We start from the raw sequence: 22,491 nt of genomic DNA on the forward strand, positions 1-22,491 counted from the left end.
AGCTGTTACAGAGTCCCCTCAGAGGGCTGCTGAAAAGGTCTGAGGCTGCAGTCATTTTTGCTTTGTTCCTTCTAGCCGTAACGTTAGCACTTTTAAACAACACTACCTGTATATCTCAGACCCCATTTTTGGAGTAAAATGATCAGTAACTCTGATTCTGATCTCACTCCAGTTTTGTTTTTTTTTTTTTGTTTATTTGATTTTCGTTTTTTGGTTTTGCCTCTGAGTCGAGATTTTGAGCCCATTTAGATGCTTCTAGCCCCAGAGTCACTCCAGGGATCACGGTATGTTTGCTCTAAATCGTTACCTAGGCTAGAACCTGATCCACCGCGTCTGATAGAGTCATCCTCAATTTACACTGGTTTTAGGAAGGGAAATATTAGTATAAATTACACGTGTGCCTAGGTAATAAAAATTCTCCCCTTTTGTACCTATAGCACCAGAACAACAGCTAGACACATCTACTGTGTCTGTAGTAGCAACACTTGCTGCTATAGAAAGGCCTCAGTAGAACAGTAGAATTAGGCAAATTGTAGGAGAAAAACAAGCACCACAAAAGAATTGAACTTTTATTTTTAAATACAGTGCAATAGCCGACAACAAAGCAATTACCCGAGACAAAGCATGGTGTAAAACAAAATGTTTCAGTGTGCTTCTATATGTGCTGTTTGACGCTCCATAAAGCCGCCAGTTACATGTTGAAGATAACTTCCAGATGGAGAACACCTTCATCCCAAGGTGCTTTACAAATGGGCATGACAGATATCTTCTCCAAAGGGCTCCCTTTCCTCACTGAAGAAGCACACCCACTCCTGCAGAGAAGCACGACGAATGTTGGGAGCACACCCCAGCACAGCCCAGTGGTTCAGACCACAGCAAGGACCCTGGGTCCATTTTGAACTTCTTGGAGAGCTTCTTTACAACCATAAAAATCTCCCTTTTGTAAAAAAAAAAAAAAAAGTAATATTAGAGTGAGCCAAAAGCCTAAAATTGTTATGCTCTATTTCTTTGCATGGAAATACTTATTTTTATAGGTAAAGTGAGAATAAAGCTTATCAAGGATTAAGAAATAAGTTCTCCAAGTGAAGCACTTAACCATCCCTACCAACTGCACCACAGGCCAAATTCTTACGACTTAGTTTCTCTGATTAATGGGCTAATACAGCTGAAGCTATTTCTTCCTTCCCGGGCAGCACAAGCTTGGCAAGGCTGCGGATTGTGACTTTGCGATTTCCCTTTCACAGGAAAGATCTATTTTACATGGGTAAAAGATTAATTTTTTTTCAAGACGGGTGGGAAGGGGGTTGGGTTGCTGTTCTCCAGAGCAAGCAGCAGTGTGAGAAGTGTGCGCTCCCAAATGTCAGCAGTCCTGCCCCCATCATGCACAATCCCCACTGGCTGAGGACCACATCTCTGCCAGCCACCCAAGGATGGGACCAGCCAGGCTTGTGTCTGTGCCCTCTGCTCCCTTGCACGTCCTCTACAAACAGCAAACTGTGCTTGTAAGGAGCAGAGAGTGCTTTCAAAACACTCCCTTTTTGTGTAGCCAGATGCAGCGATGAGAAGGCTGGCCAGAGGTTGACCTCTTTAGGCACTGATAAAAAATGGACATACATTTCTTACAGATGCTGAAGTTCCCCCTGTGGGATGAAGCAAGGATCAGCTTGGCAGCTGAATGGGTTTTGATAGTAAAACCTGTGGCTGTTATGCTCAACAGGGAGCAGAGGGCAGGCCACCGTCTGATGCAGATGGTCGTGTCTGTGCTCTGCAGGGCGCGGACACGGTCACATCCATGTGCCTGTGCTGCTGGTGGCGGCCCGGCTGGCTTTATCGCAGCTGGAGCCTGGCAGCAAGTAACGAGCATGCTGAGCAGGCGGCAGGGACCTCGGGCACTGGAGTCAAATGGTGGGTAAACTGGCCTGGTAGCCTTTCAGCCTCTCAGCAAGATCTTGGGTTCAACCTTAGTAGGTCATTCAGGGCTAAAATCATCTTGCAACAACAGGATGGGGAGTGCGTGGGGAGAGCGGAGTCGCATGCAGTGTCAGCTAAGTTAAATTAAGCAATAGGAAGCGGGCTCTGCTCTGGGCTCAGGCTGTGGTTTGCTTGGCGAGAACGTGGCACGGTTGGTCGTACAATTAGTGCTTGGCTAACGGGCAACTGACACCACGCTCAGACTCTGTCTGGCTTGAAAGTTGATCCATATGTGGGACACTGAGCGGTGGGCAAATGCGAGGAAGTTTTCTAAAAAATAACTTCACTCTTTATGTTTTAAAATGTTCACATGCCACCTGTTTGGTCACAAATTTAAAAAGAACAGGATTAGCTGACATGTAGAGGGTACCTTAGGCCCAGCACCCTCCATGCTAAAATCACTGCAGCCTATTCACTGACAGTAAAAAGGGCCAGGTTGCATTCCTGCTCCTGCCATTTAAATAGAGGAGCTAATCAAATTGCCACATCTAAAACTGCTTCATGAACTCTCCATCATCTGTTGATTACAGCCTAAACAGAACAGAAGCAGCTGTAAAGATGGGGAGAATAGCGCAGATACCGTCGCAGAGTCCCAGCGGCAGCAGTCACGGATACCAAGCGTTCAATGACACCATGTAAATCACAGCTCATTCCAGTAATACTTGCCTAATTAGTGAATTGTTTCAGGATTTACTCCATCCACTCTACCCTGCAACAAATAACCTGCAGATGTGGTCTGCAAAAATAATCCTTTGCACTGAGGCCATGGTACAGTACCACTATATAATTCAGCAAACTTTCATGCTGCTTTATTTTAAAAACAGATCTTTTCTGTATGCTGGAAGCAGTTCATGGAGACAGATTCTGTCCTAATAGAGGCTGCTCTGTGTATAGAGAGTATTTTGCTATCATCTCTGTGGACAATAAACATGGATCTGGCTTGTGAACATGTTATATTAAGAATTATTTCTTTCCTTGTCCAATTCATTAAGTCTATATACTTAATAAGCAGTTTCAGCTTTTACAAGGTCTTCTCTGGGAACCATAAAAGAGAGAGAAAAAAGGGAGAAACATCTGGATCGGTGAAACACTCTTGAAATAATTTCTTCTTTAGTGTCTTCATAGAGATTTCCAAGGGCTTACATTAAGAAGTTAATTCCATTGCTGCTATTGATGTTGAAAATATATTAGAAGCACAAATTTAACTTAGCCTTGTTACTTAGATAGTGATCAAAGCTGGCCAGCTCTTTTGTTTGAAAACATTATCACGACAAATAGCATTGTTTATATTGCGTTCAGGAGTTTCTGCTTTTTAAATTTTTTCTTCTTTTAAAATTTTATTGTGAAAATGGAGGGAAGAGGGGAAAGAAAGCGGTGGGAGTAAACCAAAACTCCAACTCCCTTGCAATTTAGCAAACCACTTTTATTTTTTATTTCCCATTTCTTTAATCTGTTTCAAAGACTATCTGCTAGCGATATTATTTGATTTAGTTACCTATAGTTTTGTACGCTTATTGACAAACTGGAGCTATGATACTTGGGAGGCTGGAGCATATCATGTTCAAGAAGAGCCTTAGGGAGCTGGCTTTGTTCTGTCTGGAGAAGAGAGCACTAAAGGGCAGAGGTAACTGGTGTCTCCAGCTCCCTGATGGGCAGTTACAGAGAAGACAAAGCCAGACTTTTATCAGAGGTGCACAGCAAAAAGACAGGAGGTGACAGCCCCCTTGCAGCAAGGGTAATTCTAACTAGATATAAGGGGAAAACGCACAGAGAGCGTGAGTAAGCAATGGAAGAGGGTCCCCGAGAAGTGGCGCAGTCTCCAGCCTTGGAGACATTCAAAACTCATCTGCACAAGTCCCTGAGTAACTGGAGCTGGAGGCAAAGTCAGCCCTGGTATGAGCAGGATCAGAGGATTTCCAAAAATGCCTTGCAACCAAAATTATGCTACGAAACTATGATTCTAAAATTAGGGTGATTTTTTCCTTAGGGTTTATTTCTGCTACTTATAGGATAGTTGAAATCTTGACTTGAAAAATTCCCTTGGCTGCACTGAAGCAGGTCATGCCCCTATGACTCTAAACCAGTGCTGGGAGGATAAAAGCCTTTTGGCATAAGCAGCTGTTAAGCACCCTTATGTGATTCATGAGGTATAAAATTATATCATTATAACATTCTATGGTATTTGACTTTCCCAAAAGGTGATGCCTTTGTGTCTGGTTCTCCCCAGCTCCAGCTATTTCAATCCCAAATGAAAGCCTGGCTGGGACTCTTTGCTCGCCTTCTTCCCAGAGGTTGAATTTCAAGAACCATCCCAATTTTTCCTTTTATAATTGAAAAGCAAATTATTCTATCTGAAATGTGGCTTTCTAATGTTTCAGAAAAGGAGCATGGGTTATATATATATGTGTGTGCGTTTAGGGTGGAGGTGGATGGTGTATCTATCTGTGGGAGGAATGAAGGAGCAGGGGTGTGTGTCAAATACCGAATCCACCAAAATCAGAAAGAGCCTTGCAACTGGCTTCAATGGCACCCAAACGCGAGCCAGAGCTGCTTCAGTTATGCCACAAGTGAGTGTCTGACATTGGTCTTCCTAAAAGCACAGCTGCAGCACATCCTCAGAGTGGAGCACGCGCTTAAGCATCATTCTGAATCTTGGTTTATTAGTCTTAGTCGAGTCTGATACATGTTCATAGCAAAACTGCCAGCGATTTTTGCCAGATGAGGATCAGGCCGTTATGCAGCAGCTGCCCTCTTCATCCTCAAGTGAATGTCAACCAAGTTATTAGCTTGCCTCTTAAAGGTTAATCAGGATTTATGTCCTGTTTGAAGAACGAGCTTTAGAAGTCTGACTTCCTTGCATAGTTTGTGATGTGCTTTTCTGCATGTGCATGTGTAGAAGGCGCTTGCCTTTCATTGTTTATTAAAATAATTGTATTAGACATTGCTTATGCAGCATTTTTGCGATCTTGTTGATGAAAGATGCTATATAAACTGGATTGCATTGGACTGGATTCAGTAAATCTAAGAGCTTGCTAGTAATTTATTGCTGTTTGACTCCAGTGACCTAGCAAAAGAACAGCAGCCAGCAAACGAGCAGAGCTCCTTACGGCACTGCTCTGGCACTACTTGCATTACTGAAATGGAATTTATTACTTTCTAACTATCATGAATATTTGGTGGGAGATGGGAGCCTCAAAATGAAGAGTCATGGAAATTTGAAAATCCAAGAGACTGGACAGATGTGCTGTGATTAGTCCTGTACTCTGGCTCACCTTTGTTTAGATAAATAATTGAAAGTGTGCCATCAGTAAGACATACTATTTGCAGTCTTGGAAGGAAATTTGGCTTCCAGTCCTCTAACTGGAAGTCAGAGATGGTAGAAAAAAGACTTATATTCTCTTTTTTTTACTTTAAATCTCAAAGGGGGGAGTTATTTTAAAACATGGGCTGAAGGTTGGATCATTTCAAATGACATTTAGGAGACTACTCATTTTTAGAAAATAAAATGTGCTTATGAGAATGCATCATACTTTTCCAGTTTGTTAGACTATGCAGCAAATGCAAACAGTGCCATCTTTGTATAAAACTAATTTTTTTCTTCCACCAAATTTCACACCTGCCAAACATTAATTTGATTTAGTAAAATCCAAACCAACTTCACCTGTGAAACTAAACAAAATCATTTTCTTGGTACAACTCCAGAAAATAAAAGAAAGCCATAATGAAAAAGAGCAAGACAAAGCTGACAACGTGTATAACGCTGAGTCTAAGCAGATGAGAACAGTCAAAAGTCTTTTATTTAATCATTCTGCTTTTTTTACATGCTGTCTAGCAATAAACCATATGAACATTCCCCTTGCATTAAAAAAAATGCAAAATCCAAGACAGAAGGGAAGAAAGTACAGTCCAGCACTGAAGGAATCACATATGTGATTCTGAAGATGTTTACATGCATGTAAAATATCCAACAAATGGCTTTTCCAGGGGCAATAGGGGTGATTTCATTACCTTTTTGAAGTTGCATGAGACTTTCCTTGTGCTCAGAGAAAATTCACAGGCAGATTTTTTACTTAGTCATTCTGGAGTGTCGTTATGCTAAGCTGGGTACAAGCGCTGAAGGCTACTAGCCGTGCCCGCTGGCGAGAGATCACCTGATGATTAGGCTGTGGTCAGCCGACAGCGCTGCAGCCCGAGATGCTGCTGAGGCTGGGAAGTGGCAAGGGCCAAGTTGGTCCTGGCCCTGCAGCAGTGTTACGGCTTCCCCCAAAGCCTGAAGCCCTAGTCTCTATAGTTTCAAATGGAAATTCAAACACAACTGTTTTCTTTCATTATGGCTCAGAAGGAATGATCACAGGAAACACCTCTGATGATAGTCTGCATTTTGTCCAGAACGGACCCAAAAAGCTTAGCCCTCGCTGCTGCTTCCTGCTGCCGTGAGCAAAGCTCATGAGCTCTGTTCTCCTTGGGAGATGCCTGCAGCGGTTTCTACATGTCCACCCCTTTCCCTGCATCCCAAAAGCTGAAAGAGTCTGAGCATGTTCATCTCCTGGAAACGCTGACCTGCTGACACGCTGGGGATGTGTTCGAGGAGGTGGTCTGCCCAAATTTCATCTGAACGCTTGACAGTGTTTAATTTATTGAAACAAGCCCATGAACCCCAGCATGGCAAGGTGCCCTGCATCGTGCCCTGGGGAAGAGAGACCCGGAGACTGCTACGGAAGGATGCCTGACAGACATTTCTGATGGTTTAATTCCCCAGCCCTCATGAAGTTTTGCCTTTTGCACGTTGCACATTGCACGTTGCCCAGTTCTGTGCACCTGCAAGGCCACATCCTGGCTCTCCTGGGATGGAGTCCTGTGCAAAACCTGGCAGTTCTCCCTCTCAGCGCACATGGTGCTGCACGTCCAAACCACGAGGTCTTTGGGCCTTAGCAAAACTCGCAGGGTGGCCACAGCCCCCCGCACCACGGCGCCACAACCTCTCAGCCAGGTGCTGTAACTGGGCACAGGCTGGTGTGCAAGGGGAGGAGGTTTAAAGCCCTTTTATCCTTCCCTCCACTCTCCCCCTATAAATCTGTGCTTGGTTTACATATCCTTTCCTTCACGCTTGGAAGCTGCTTAGATTTTTGTTGCTCCTTTATAGAGGAATGTGCACCCAGTTTCTTTCATGCAATTGCAAATACTGAGGAGTTTTGCACTGACTGCAAATCACTTTAGCAGTTTGGAAGGTCTCTTGTACTCTCTGAGACAAAGGAACCACAATTTCTGTTCCAGCACCATAAAAAGATGAGACAAAACAGCACTTTGAGTAGCTAGGAGAGAGGGAGTCTGTTAACAGTACATTATAATAAGGAGCAGCCAAACAGCATATCAGAGAGCTTTCAAAATCATCAGCTGGCCCTCGGTTCATATTAACTGGCGTGGGTCCATCAAAGCCAATAGAGGTATGTTGCTTTTGCCGGGGAGGATCCGGTCCCTGGCTTATGTTCACAGCAGAGGAGTCTATGAATTGTGAATCTTATCAAAACTTTCATTAACAATAACTGGAACTGGATTTTGTTTCTGGTATTGATGTTAATAACCAGATTTGAACAAAAGAGCAGATAGCAGGGCTTCTTTTAAAAAAGGAGAAAAACATAATGTGCAGTAAATTTGTTTGATTGAAATAGCTGGTGAGAAACATGACCTAGACTCAGGCAACCCATTCATCACTGAAAATCCAATTTTCAGAAAAATCAAGTAATTGGTTGCAATGATTTGCTTTTGGAGGTCTAAGATCCAGCTTTGCTGGTGAAGGGTAGGTCTCTGTTCTTGCTCCAGTCTCCTTTTTTTACCTCCTTTATACCTCAGTTAACTGAAATAAATAAGTGCATATATACCTACTGTGGTCATAGGTGCTGCTGCGTTTCCTAGACAGTAAAAGACATGCACCCTGTCCTGTGTCATTCACCCTCAGCTAGGGAGAGTGATTGGAAGTGGTAGGGCTTGGACCTTGATGAGTCATACCCAATGTGATCATAAATTATCTCTTTACACAATTGTGAAAAGAGACTGAGTCTGGAAATCATGGCAAAGTGTTTGCTGAGCGACTGTCTACAGGGAGGCCATCCTCTCTTACTCAAGATTTTGGTATGTATCCCACAGAAAAGCAAACAAAAATTAAGTTCATTGCTTCAGTTTTACACCATGTTGCTATAAATCTTCTCTCCATGTGAATTACAGCTAAACTTCGCACAGCTACTGAGTTACTTCATTAACACACTTGCTCTGCAGATGGGCCTTGTCTGTGCATGTTTTGGCAGACAGACCTGGCTCTCATTTGGATTTTATGTATAATATGAAGAAACAAGGATTTTTTTAAGGTACCTTGTTGGTTTGCTTTCATAGTTGACTGATTAATGTTTGTAACTTAATTACCATATTTTACATTTGCATTTTTGCAGCACTGCGTATTTCTGAAACTCAGGATGATCAAAGACAAACCCAGAGCAGACACAATAAATAGCCATCCTAACAGAGACTCCTTTGTGCGATTAAACACAGCAGTGCTGTGGCTTTTGCTGACTCAGGTCTTGGAGATATGGCAGAGGCTCATGTGAGTTCATGTTATTATATTGTCTGAAGAAGTCTAGTTAAAAAAAATTCTACCTTTTCTCAATAGGACATTGGTTTTTTGGTTAAATATCTTTGTCAAGAGAATTTTTGGCTTTCCATGAAAATGTTGGCCTGTCACTGGGGAAAAAAAAACAAAAAACAAAAAAATAAAATGTAAATATCACTTGAGAATAAATTATATTCTTAAGGTTTTGACATTTGGAGGTTGAATATTTTCTGGTTTCGGTTTTTTAGTGAAATACCAACATTCTCTGCAGGCCCTTGTTTCTCACAGGGCAGGCTTTCTTGCTTTCGGTTTGCTGTTGAACAAAATGCCAGTGGTTGCCTGTCCCATGCTTCCTTGGCACTGTTCTGCAATGTAAGAGCTAAACGTGTGAGATTTGTTTCATTAGCTGCTCTACTGCATTGTCATTGTTTTCTAACAGCCTACTACCTGGGACCACAGCAATGATATATCTAAACCCACACAAAATGTCAAACGGCTCTTATGTCCCTTAAACTGAGACTGTTCTGACATTCATAAATAGCAGAAATAGCATGTCAGAAATAGCACGTCAGACAGAGTGAATTTGACCTGCCTGACCACATATTGAGCTGCTGCATCTTCCAGTAAAGATATCCCATGCATCAGCTAAGCTTTAGAAACTGCCCATGTGTGTGCTCCTAGTCCATGACAGAGGTAAATTGCTTCTGCTTGGCTTACTTTTGTCCGGGTAGAGCCATCCTGAAGGCTGATCATCTGAACCTGCAGCGTAGTGAGGGTAAAGTAAGGATAATAGTTTATTATAAGAACTCACTTTTTGAGTCACTGTAGTGATCATTGTGCCTGCTTTGCTCCTAGCGTGGATCCTTTTGTTCGTACTTTTGCCATTTTCAGCAAGCTCTTAAGAGTTTCCTTAACATACAATGTTCATTTGAAGCCAGTACGAAACTTCTCTTTTCCCCTTCCTCTTTACTCCTTTCCCTTTCCCACTTTCCTTTTCCCCCTTCCCTTTTCCCCTTCCTTTTCCCTTCCTCTTCATTTCCCCCTTCCACTTCTCTTTCTCTCCCCTTCCCTTTTCGTTTTTCAGTAATTAAATGACCATTATGTATCATTTTCAACATAAATGTCACAGTAGAGCTTTGGAGTCTCTTTGGTTTGAGTTAACAAAAAACTATATAGCACATAGTAGCTCTAAGCCAGCTGTCACCAGATGAAATGTCGTTGCCACGTCACTGCTTACAGATACAGATTAAATCTCAATTAAAATTATGTCCTATTATTGTTCACCTTTCCAAAGAGTTTCAGCTCTGGTCAGACCCTGAATCACTGCCTTCTTCCACAGAAGTATTTTCTCAGTTTGGGGTACCCCAGTCTCTTCATTCTGACCGACCTGCTCTGCAGCATAGGAGCCTGTGCATGGCACGATAACCAGCGCCAGCCTCCTCAAGCCCGTCTCCCAGACTGCCTAGGAGGTTTGTGCAGTTTGCCTAGGTCAGGTCAAAGACTAGAGGCTGGGGAGAGCTGCTCAGTTTTTGTCCACTGGTACTGGAAAAAAGGATAACCTCCATGCCCTTCCTCTAGCTGCCGAACAGATGGGCTGTAGCGGCCCAACAGCAGGCCAGGAGGTAGCTGTGGGCTGGAGGAGGACAGCAGCCCTTCACCAGGTGGAAACAATTACAGGAAAAATCATCACGAGCCTCATTGGATGAGTTACTGCCGATAGTTCCCAGATAAGCTAATTTAATAATGTTGTGGCTTAATTAAGCCACATTCCTTTCATCCTGCCTGTCTGGAGGGATGCTATCAAATAGCTACAGCTCAGTGACAAACTGCTGAGAGGCAACTGTCCCGATACACTGTGTGTTGGGTACCAGGGAGACCTTCGGTCTAGAAGTTGTGAGGATGCGCATGGAAAGCTCACACTCGTGCAAGGTGAAGGTCCACAGAAGCCTGTAAGGAAGGTAGATCCTCAGAGGTGCTGTTCAGCTGTTGCCTTGTCATAGATATGTCAAAAATTTATAGCTATCAAATGTTTGACCCAATTCCCAGCTTCTAACATTCAGTGATCTGTGACAGCCTCAACCTTGACAGCAGAGGGGAGTAGTTAATCCTCTTTCGGCTTCTCTTGCAGCCCCCTTTCAAACACAAGAGTGACTTTGTTTTGAGAGTCCTGTGCTCTGGGGACTCCGCAGTCCCGAGCTAAGAGCTGTGGCTTTTGTTACAGGTAGCAGGGTTGAAAAGGTAGACATGACAGTGATCAAATCATGTTGCCCAACACCCTCTGTGAATCTGGGCTTGTGCACTTTCCTGAGCGAAGCATGCATGAGAACTGAAAGTTGCCAGGTGACTCTAATATTTTAAAAGCTGGACAACCCCATTAAAGGCTGTAACAGATAAGTCTGCTAAAAGCTACTCCTTTTGAAAACCAGATTGAATCAAGTTAATTTCCCAGTAGATCCATATCTTAGTGGCTGAGCTTCCTACACAACTGTGCCTTATTTACAATGTTTGGTGCATGCTCATACGTACAGCTCCCTAGCAACTGCCTTGCTGAAAGTTATTCAGTCATTAAAATTATCAGTGGGGACCTCCTCTTACCTCTCATTATGTATAACGAGATTGCTGCTGTGCAACATTGATTAGACATGTCAACCTGGAGCTGGATGTCTGAAATAAGTATTGCTATTAAAATGCCTTTGCTAATGATCAACTGATGTGTCTATCATTTTGATAGATTTCTCTCCAGGAATGCAAAAGGCTAAAAAATGCAAGCATCACAGGGTTATAATATAATGTTCAGGGAAATGTATTGTATTTCCTGTGCATTAACCCCAAAGTATCAACTCCCCTGGCAAAATCATGCTGATGCCTGAAGCTTAGTGTGCAGTACAGAGTGCACTGAAATAGAGTTCTGTAATCTTGAATTGAGAACTTACTGTCTTGGGGAATTGGTTTCTGGAGTGTAATCCTGAGAGCAGGGTATCCCTCCCCTATGCCGCTTCGTTAGATGTGATTTAAAACTCCCATGATGTGGAAAAATGTTGAGGAGAGGTATTACAATATTTCTGAGTCTCCTTACCAGTAAATCATGGCAACATTCAACAAAATAGAAAAGGAGACTCAAACATTTTTCAAAAACATCTAATTCACCTGTGGAGCTCATTGCCTCAGGATGCCACTGAAGCTAAGAATTTCAGAAAGGGCTTGGACATCTGCCAGGGTAGCAAGAATATCCAGTTGTTTTAATTAGAACAAACCTTCTGGCAAGGATACGCTAAGTTGTGTTTCAGGGTGTCAGTGCAATATCTAATGGTTGTAACTCAGTATGCAGAGCCCCAGACTCTCGTGTTTTTCTCTAAATCAGATGCTGTTCCTCAATAACAGAAACAGGGTATAGGACTAGCTGGGTGTTGGCCGAGTCCAGCAAGGCAATCCCTGTGTCCCTGAGCGAGGACTTCCCTCATGCCCAATGCTCTCTTTCAGCATAAGACATGTCCTAGGCAGGCCAGCTGTGGGAGAGGAGTATGTACAGGGCAAGTGATTTGGCTATCAGAAGAATCCAAGAAGTCAGAAGAATTCACAATTAAGCCATGAAAAAAGAACAAATCCAGCCAGAAGCCACCACTGACTAATGGAGTTCAGAGGAGTAGGGTCGCTCCTGCAAGGTGCCCGGCATGCAAGCTCTTGCCCAGGGTTAGGTGCTGTTTGAGGAGTGCGTGTGCTGCCGTGAGCTGCTTAGTTTTTGTCTGGAAGGAGCCTAACGCTGGCGATCGGGTGGGAATTTACAGGGTAAAGGGTAGAAGTGATAAAGGCTGCTGCTCTCCTACCCTGGTTAGTTCTGGCTGGCACAACCGCATGGACCAGCATCTCACAGCGGATGCCCTCCTCTCCTCTCCTCTCAGCCCTCTCTCCTCTAAGCCAGGCTACAAGAAAGTCTTTATCAGCCCCTGCTATTCTGCAGACAGGAGGAGATGAATGTGCACTTGGAAAGCCATCCGCATGGCTTGCAGCATACGAACAGCCTCCCCGATGCACCTTTGAACTCCTTCCTCCTGCATTTGTTTGTCTTGCAGATAAAACTTCACAGCAGTGTTTGGAGAAAAGTCTAATGAGGGACCACTGTTTGCATAACAAAGTGAGGCTTCCTCTTCAAATGTTCAAACTTCATTAAATTTAATTTATATTCCAGCTAATCTCTGGAAGTGGAAAAAAATGTGCAGCCAAAGTTTGTTTTTACATAGTTTGGAATAATGCATTGTTTGTTTTAAGTGGTCAGTTGCAACTGACAGTTGCTCTAAATTCAACATAATGATGATTTGTGATGGGCTGTGGATTGTCTAGGGGAGTACTGTGTCATTGACTTCCATGGCTTTAGCACTCTTCTGTGTCAGTTATTGAATTAAAGGGTAAGACCAAATTCATGGTTCCTTAGTTTTGCAGATATTTCAGCATGTCCACAAGACGTGAAAAATTCTGGATCTCTAAAATACACAGCTTTTTCTCCCCAAACCCATGTAGACTTGATTGAATAGCACATTGAATGGCAGTGTGCTGTTTTTGCAGCAGTTCTGGTAGCTGCCACCTGTCCCCTGCAGCGAGTAGCTCACGAGCACAGGGCAGAGAGGACTGCAGCCTCGGCACCGCTGGGAATCCTGGTGGCTTATTGTAGTTTCCTGCCTAGAAAGCAAACGGGCAGATATAAGTGAGCGCTTAAATGTCATTACAGGCTAGCAATAGCAATAACATATTTCTCAGCACTCAGACTTCTTTTCATATAGTAGATAGCATAAAAAATGTCTGGTTTTACAGAATCCCCATTGTAGTTTTGTCCCTCTGTCTATGTAAAATACTCTTTCTCTCTCTCTCCAGGTGAAATATTCAGTACGTTTCACTTATCACCTTCCAGATTTAATAAAATATGAGAAATGAATGATAACATTTAACTTGCGTGTATTCCTAGGTGAGACCTACCCCTTTCTGTAAGTTTACATTGTTACGACAGATGTTTGAAAATACCCTTCAGTTTATCAAGAAAATTATGACCCGGGTTGCAGACATGGACAGCACCGAGGTGTGCTGTGTCCTTTCAACATGAAGAAGCACGATTTTCAAAAACCACTTGTGATTTTTGAGTGGCTCAGTGTTGGTGCACCCAGCTCCTCAGGAGCTCTGAATTGCCTCAAGTGGCCGGCCATGCTATCATTTCAAATGTCTCCAGTCAGACACTCAAGAGCCAAGTTGCCAAAAATGACTGCTCACTGAAAATTACAGCTATGGGCCCTTCTCTGGCTTCATGTGTCTTTAGCCACCGTCCAGAGATCAAAAAGATCTTGTTTGAGAAACAGCAACATGTTGTTTTTAATTTCACCTATGATTTTGTTGTCTCGATTTCCATACCCTCCCTGAATTATTGGAAGAAAATGTTTAAAAGAAAAGTTGCCCATTTCCTTCTGGCATCTTGCCTGTAAGTAAGCATGCATTCATCCCCACAGGATCAGTGCATCTGAGAGTCACAGAACACCCTAAATGTCCCAGCTGGAAGAACAGGCAGCTGCAGATGTTGGGGAAAAGCGAGCCTTGATTTTTACACTTAAACAGCAGTTTGTGCAGCAGGGGTGAGGGAGGCTTTCCATGCAGAGGGCTTATGTTGGTAATCCTCTGTCCAGTTCTCTGGGCAGTGTTGCAGCGTCATCAGACAACTCGTGGATTGAGAGGCGGGTTTCTGTAATGCTGAGATACCTCCCCACCGTAAGTTAAGAGTCCTCATCTTACTTGTTTCATCACCTCCATAACCATGATCTATCCATGACTTTTTTTAAAGGCGGCACCAGCCCTTAGAGAACTTATTTATTTATTTATTTATTTATTTATTTTATTGTTTTTCAGGAAAAAATGCTGTAAGGGTTATAAATTTGTTCTTGGACAGTGCATCCCTGAAGGTATGTGATTTCACTGTTCTTACCGTTTGTGTCCCGGTGCATTTGTCTTTTCCTGTTTGCCCTGTTCTCTGCACTGCCAGTTTGGAAGAGCATCCTGACTGAACCACAAACTCAGCTGTACCTCATGTATCAGTGGGGGAACTGCTTCCAATAAATTGTCAGGAAAATAAAAAATCAGTGTCTTCCAAAAGTTTCACTTAGCATGCCAGGCCTTGATCCTCCCTAAGTACATCTGGCTGCACAGATCTTGTAATATGAGCTGGTGCAAACGTAGGGCCACATTCTGCTCTTGGATGTGTGCACATCCAGAAGCACGTGTTTCCTGATTGGGTTTCCTGACTGGTGGCTTTCACAATGTTGTATGAATACCAGTAGTCAGGCACTGGGCCCAACCCAAGAAAAACTACAGCAGAGGTGTTAGACTTTCACTAGGATATATGCTGACGCACAGGTTATGGAAGGAGAGGTGGGAAGAGCTCCGTACCCCTTGGATCCATCACGCTTGATTTGGCTTGTAAGTAAAGGGGCGGTCAGTGATTAGGCGAGTTGGTCCAGTTTTTAATTACCTATTTCCTGATGACATCAGCAAGGGGGCAAGTGGAGAGCATCGCTGAACAGCATCCCTGTCTTCCACCACCTCTCCTGTTGGTGGGCCTGGCCTTGGCATGCGTATGGCCTCCTATTTGCCAGTGAGCAGGGAGATACTGGGAATTACTTGGAGCAGTTCATACTGCAGAGAAAAGGAAATGTCCCCAGAGAATTGCCCATGTCATTTATAAAGATGGTATTTGGGTCCCAAAGCTCAGAGGCTCCTGTAACAAAATCTGTTTTAGAGAAGAGTGGGAGGGTTTGCAGGTGAAGCTGAGACTCCCAGGGGCAGCATGCTGTGTGACCAGAGGGCTAAGATGCGTTTCAAGCGCCTGATCCAGGCAAAGCCCAGGAAGCTTCCAGCAATGTCAGTGGGTTTGGATCAGACCCCCCAGGAATTACTCACATCAGTGCCTTGTACAGAAATCCTTCTCTTACAGCTTCAACCTCTTTCACAGATGCCAAACTGCCTGCAGAGTTGCAACGGCGTCCTGCGCTGCCTGGCTGGCTGGCACCCACCACAGAGACAGGCTGAGCTCTGCCTGCCTTTCCCTTGGTGGAGGCATCTGTTGGGTCCTTCTCCTCTACCCACTTGATAACTTTATATGAGCTGTAGCTATGTAACTTCTTCAGTCATTCCTACTGCTTTGTCTGACTTGTGTGCAATCAGCTGATGAAGTTATTAGAGAAGAGGAACTGTCAGGCAGAAGCAAATGACCAGACAGTACAAGCAAATAAGCCACGTCTCCTTAGGAAAGCAGATTTTAAAAATGCTTTATTATTGTAACACATCCTTCTATTTGGTGATATACGGAAAGCCTCAAGCTGATCTGAGAGTTTTCTTAGTTTCAGGTGGCAATGTCTTGAAAAGAAAAGTGACAAGCTAACATGCTTGAGAGAGTCAGCTGGTTTGGGGATTGTAATCTCTGGCCAGCAGGCTCTCCCCAGTTCTGCTCCTGCTGCTGTTTTCCTTTATGTGAGTATTTTTGCTGTTGGCTGGAAACACTAGCAGGCCAGTTACAGAACAACAAGCCATCTTCTCAAAATGGGAATTGTATTTTTGCTGTTTCCTTGAGGAGGAATGGCTCCCCGTGCCAGCCTGAGCCCCAGAGGACCTGGGTCCTGTTTAGGTGAAGCTGGTGCTTACAAGGACTTCCTCTGTCTGTGGTTTTGCAGTGAGTTTTGTCTTGGAGCCTGGGGAGTGAGATCACAGCTTCAATGTGAGATGGATACTTGGAGCAGAATATTATGCTGCAAAGTCATTGTTTGTGTTGAAGGTAGAAACTCTAAATCCTTTCAAAGTGGATAGAAGCCAGAATCTTTATAGTCTGGCCCCCAGCTTTCTTACTGAGTGTAACATTTTTATATGCTGATTATTCACTAAATATAATGGATACAGCAGAAGTAGTAACAGGAACAAAAACAAAATGAGAGCCATGACAATAAATTATTGTAGGCTTCTAATTTTTATCTCTTGACATTTTAGGCGATTATGAGAGCAGATTTTATTATGTACCCACTGACTTCAGTTAATCATGTCTATTAAGTGGATCTTAGTAACCTGAGAGTTTCTGCCATTAACTGAATTTCTCTGTTGGCTGTGGCTTCTTTCCCGTTTCATCTCCGCTCCCATTTTTTCAGCTCGACCTGTATTTTGCCTTGAACTTCACAGGCCACAGCAGTTGAGACAAGCCGGGCCTTTGGTGTAGGGACTAGAAACACGATTCAGTGCAGGGCTCATTTCACTTACTCTGTTATGGTATATCGATAGCTTGGCTCTTCACACATTGTTTTGGCATAATCTTGACAGAAGGGCTGCATGAAATGCGTGTCTCATCACAAGCACATAAATACATTACAGATGTGAGCTTATTAGAGCACATCTGCACCTTTTAATACAGTAATAGCAAGTCAAAATGCAGAGGAGTAGTTCCAGCCCTGTCTGGAAATGATGATTTAGCAGTGGGTGCAAGGAGGAAGGTTGGGAGAGGGACAGACCCTCCTTTTCCCACTCTGTCACGGCTGCCTCAGGAAGACACCGATCTCCTCTGCTGGCAGCTGTTGTTTAAACAGAGCCTTTTCCTCAAGGGCTGTGTCTTTGTCCATGAACATCTTCAGTTTCTGTCCTGTTGTTTCTCATCTGTCCTTGAAGAGCAACAGAAAGCAGTTAGCCCAGTGAACCTGGGTCCATGCACCCAGCTTCTGCATTTCTCTTTGCTTTGCACACACCTTCTCGTGCCGGTGTTCAGTTGGCAGAACAGGGGCTGGTGATCCTCAGGAAAACAGAGAGTGGAATTCGCTTTGCGTCAGTGTCTTCCCTCTAGCATCTCTTCCTGCTCCACTTGGCCAGATGTACAGGTCAAAAGGGAGCTTCTCGCCCTTTCTTCATGATGGTCGCCCTCTTCTTTGCGTTGGAGACTGACAGCTCCAACCAGGTCCTGTTTCACAACTTCACCAAGAGTAAAGCACAGAGCATTGTAGTCTGAAACAATTGTTTTGGAGAGCACCCTCCCTACCACTGGTTCGTTACCTGAGTGTCCTGGTTGTTGATTAATTCACACCAAAGTGCTCTATGACAGGCAAACACTAATTGTATCTGCTCTTTCCTCACTAATGCTATTTCAGAAACTCTTTCTTGGTGCAACTTGCAGTGTTGCATTGTCATTCCTCAATTCATTTGAAAAGCTGTGTGTGAAATCATTTGTTATTCTGCTTCTGGTTTTCATATTTTCCTAAAGTCTGGAACAAGCTGATCCTCACCATATGACTTTGATTCATCCTCAAACCACATTTCATAGGTTGGGCTGGCAGACAAGGGGCTTGCACATGGAAGGGATGTGCATCCTCAGTTCCACAGTGCACGCAGAGGTGACGTACCTCAACCAGGAGCTGCTGCACTTTTTGCCCAATTTGGTCCTAAATGTGAAGACTCCTCCTGAGACAGTCATGCTGCCTGGGACCAAAGCTCTGGAAACACACAGCTACAGGATGTGCGACCTGCCCACAGCTACTGTGTCATCTGGGTTGATTCCATGACCATGTGGGAGCTGCCACCTGGAGGTACTTGGGAAGAGCTCCACCTCCTGGACTTTTCCCTGTTTCTGTGTGAAAATGAAGATTTTCATCAACTGATCTGAAATCTATCCACCATCTCCTCCATCAGTGTGAGACATGGAATACTGCTTTCTCTTTTAATATGAAAATATTGGTTTGTCTTTGTACAACTCAGTGGGCTGAGAAGATGCATGGACCACAAGTTAGAGTCTTAGTATGGAATTTAGGAGAACTGAATGCAATTCCCTGCTCAAGCACAGACTTCCTATATTGCCTCGTACCACCCATTTAGAGTAATATCCTCACTGTGGAATTGGCATCCAAGTTAGCCAAAGACTGCGCGAGCATCTAAATTCAAGCTTTCCTGATCTAACCACAACCATGCTGGCACTGCTTTAACCTGTGCTAGGTGTTAAGGCCTCTGGGGCATGTCTTACAGCTCTTCACAGACCCTCTCAAGAACATTCCTAGCCTGCCATAGAGCAAAATGCTCCGGGCTTAGCACATCCCATGCCTCTGGTGTAATTTCAGGGCCAAATAGGTATATACCGATAAATGTGGAAGAAAGGAATAGGTAGAAGGGCAAAAAGGGATGGAACAGGGAACTGTGGAAACACTTGGAGAGCTAGTACTAGTTAAATACTAAAGGTTAGGTTGTGGGTGGGTAAGACAAAGCCTTTGGTAAAGCAGAGTCTAGGTCCGAAAATATATCCTAAGCTAGGTAAGTTAACAGGAATTCAAAGCACCTACAAATATAGATTATATGTTTTTGTAAGGGAATGGCTGGGCTTTATGGCAGAAAAGACAAATATGTGTTGTGAGGAGGGAAGAAACGACATATGGCTCCACTTTGGTAAGGCCTCTGAGACTTTTACAAGTGGCATTCTGACAAGCAGTGGTCTTGATGGAGCTTTTCCTAAGGTGGATGCACTGATGGTATTTGAAGAGTAGCTACATGAAATATGGCAAAAGAGAAAAGATTAAAAAGAACTGGGTTGTTTAGTCTAGAGAAAAGAAGGCTAAGGGAGACATGATAACAGTTTTCAAGTATGTAAAAACTTGCTGCAAGAGGTGAAGTAAACTGTTCTTCATGGCCAAGAGAAAGAGGACAGAAATAATGAGCTTAAATAGCTCTAAGGGGGATTTAGATTAGACATTAGGAAAAAACTTTCTATCTGCAAGGATACTTAATCTCTGGAACAGCCTTAATGGTGGTGGGGTGTCTCCAACCCTGAGGTTTTTTTTTTAGCCTGAGTACAGGCTAGATAAACATCTAATACGAATACAGCTGATCCAGCTTGTGGTGGGAGATGGTCCCTTCCAGCATTGTTTTTACGACTTTATTAGAAAACATCTACTCATGGACGTGCAGGGAGGACGCAGCTCCCTCGACCTCTATTCTGAATAGGCTGAACGTGGCACAGGCCGAATCCAACATCTGTATAGGTGCAGCTAAGAAGCAGGCATCTTTGGCTCAGAGGTGGGCATATGAGCATGTCTTCCAGATATCTGTGCCCCCTCTGTGTAGTCTTTCCAGGCCTCAGCCACTTGTGTGCAAAGAGGCGCTGCCAGCAGTGCACTGAGGATTCATGCCCTGCTCTGTATAGTGCCAGATGCTCAAATTCTACTGCATAAAGGTCATATTTTAAATAGACTGATTTCATTTCAGTGGGAAATAAAAATTGTAATCATGCCCAGGAAAAATGCTGCTTTATATTTTGTGAATATTTAGTAGTGCCAAATGTAGCAGAAGCTTAAAGCCAAAGTGTCACCTAAAAAGTCCAAACTAGCTCCCAGGTGGTCTATGTTTGAAGGCACTGGCCCTGTTTTTCTTCCATGCTTGTGCAACGCTTTGTACCCTGGTTCCTGTTAGAGAGTCTGGCGCTGCAGTCACACTGCCATTCAGTATTACAGTATTGACGACAGATTTCAAGAGTTAAAATCAATGCAACTGCAAAATAAAAAGGAAAGAAAGGATGCGTTATTCAAAAGGTAACAAGCACAAGGAAGGAAATGCTTGGCACGATTACAATGGTATTTTTTGGTCTAGTGGACTTTGATGTGACATGTTGGCACCATAGCAGCTTGTTAAGTCGTATTTGGCAGTTTTTTGTACGCTGGCACACTGTCACTTTTACCTCTAGAGCTACAGATGTACTTTATATAACTCACACAGCAAATGTGGTTTCACTTGCTTTACCATCTATTAGTTCATTTTAATTGTTTGGAAAATTTGTTGTTCCCAGAGATGTCTGCTACTCATTAGTGTGAGTCAATAATGAGCTTGGTTTTTAATTATTTTATACTGTGTATATGCAAATATGTTGTATTGTGGGGAACTTAGTTGAAACACTTAAATTTGTTTTAGACCTCTCTGGTTTGGAAGAAGAACAGGCTATTTCTGCAGTGGCCCTCCAGGACCCTGTATTGGAAGGTCACATGCAGCAGTGGCAAACAAAGTGAACTACTGTATAAATGATGAAGTTCCTCTAACACAGTCACAGAAACTGCTACTTGTTCTGGCAGAAAATATGAACTTAAGGGGGATTTGAGTTGATTTGGAGACTGGACACTACTTTATTTCCTTTCTCCTCCCTGCAAGTGTTCCCCGCGGTGCTAAGGGCCCTGAGCAAGGCGCCGTGGTCCCCTGCTGCCTTTGCGTGCATGGCTGGTGCTTCCCACAGAGCTTGCCCGGGTCAGTTGCTCGGTGCTTCTTGCCCACGATGTGTGGCTGGAGTTGGGTTTCTAAGCAATGGGAAAGCAGTGCTGCAGCACCACCAGGACCAGCACCCACCCAGCCCCTGGGAGCCAGAGGGGAGGCTTTCCAGCCATGCAAAAACTTTACACACGTCTGAATGTATCCACCACATGGGGACGTGCCTCCTGGGAAAGCACAGCTAATCTCTGGGCAAGGCTCTGCTTTGCTAATGGCAAGGTCAAAACAAACTGCGCGAGTCCTTCACACTGGCTCAACCCTGCGGTCTCAGGCTCTGGGGTTGGTTTCCAGGACTTCAGCTCCGTTGCTATATAACAGTGAAACCAGAAACAGATTTGCCCTCCTTATGATTTTGAGCTGGTACTTCAGAGCACCTTTTGTGATTCCACTGACAAGCTCGGCCAGTGACTTATCATATCCTAATCTTCATATCACTAATATTAAGAGTGATGGTGGTTTTGTAACAGTGTGTTCTTTGCTAGAAGGGTTATAGCTGGTTTTGAACACTCACTGTGTGATTTTATTTAACTTTCCCTTATGAGATACTTTCTGCCTGAATTTGGCAGTTATCTTCATAGTGTTTCCCAGTATTTTGCATGGGAAATGCTGCTATCAGCACTTAAACATTCGTGGAGGAAAACAGCAAATAACTTTTATGTAACTTAATATTTCTGTGAGAAGAATTCCTAAATTCTGCAAACCAGGAAAGTGTCCCTTTCTTAAAGTCTAACTTTAAAAAACAGTTCAACTATTGTAAGGCTGTAATTAGCAATTGCAGTTTTACCATAATACATTGCTTACATTTCATGAATGTTCTCTAGGTTTCTTGAGTCCTGAGAAATAATGTAACAAGACTTTATTAATTAGCAAAGACAGAGGTGAAATGTTTGCTAACAAAGTGTCACCCACCAACTGCTGTCGGTATTTTCCTAATCACATCTTTCTCTCTCTAGACTATGATGTCTGTGCAGAAGCTCCTTGTGAACAGCAGTGCACGGATAACTTTGGACGGGTCTTATGCACCTGCTATCCTGGGTACCGCTATGACCGTGAGAGGCACAGAAATAGAGAGAAGCCTTATTGCCTGGGTGGGTAGAAGTGCATGTTAAGTCTGTCTCTGGTTAATGATGTATCCTGCTTCTTCAGTTCTTTTAGCGGTCAGTTTAGATCTGAAGCCTTGCTTATTTTCTTTACTGCTACAGAATAAATGTGGTATCTAAAACAGGACATACATACATTAAACACTTCAAAGTCTCTGAGCTGATGTAATTTTTCCCTTTATTAATCCCCCCTGCAGATTTGGAGCAGTATTCTGGTTTTTCGCCCGAGAACAGGGGCATGATTCTAACAGTAACCCTCAAAGCCATATAGCTACGCCTAATTCTGAAAACCAGCCCTTGTGTTTTGATTCAGATGACAAGTATCTAACTCAGGATTGACCTTTTACAAGAGATCTTTCGGTGGCTAGTGCCACCCAGTTCAATAGTGCTGCCCTGTGGGGTTCGCCATTCCAGTGAGCCAAGGTTTGCGGAGTCAGGCTTTGTTTGTACACTTTCTGGTGCAAAGAAACTGCCAAGCGGCGTTCATCTTTAAAAAGCCAGGTGTGTTAATAATAATGCAGTTTG

At 43.6% G+C, this 22,491-nt stretch overlaps 1 protein-coding gene across 1 annotated transcript in view; it reads left to right on the forward strand.

The window, feature by feature from the left end:
• Positions 1 to 22,491, forward strand: part of LOC138064319 (collagen and calcium-binding EGF domain-containing protein 1-like) — a 107,085-nt gene that overhangs the window by 66,650 nt on the left and 17,944 nt on the right. Inside the window, exons 3-4 of the mRNA XM_068926273.1 lie at positions 14,456 to 14,508; positions 21,820 to 21,954. Coding sequence (XP_068782374.1) covers positions 14,456 to 14,508; positions 21,820 to 21,954 — 188 coding nt within the window. The remainder of the gene's footprint in view (positions 1 to 14,455; positions 14,509 to 21,819; positions 21,955 to 22,491) is intronic.

Source organism: Struthio camelus, chromosome W (genome assembly GCF_040807025.1).
Source record: "Struthio camelus isolate bStrCam1 chromosome W, bStrCam1.hap1, whole genome shotgun sequence".
NCBI lineage: Eukaryota > Metazoa > Chordata > Aves > Struthioniformes > Struthionidae > Struthio > Struthio camelus.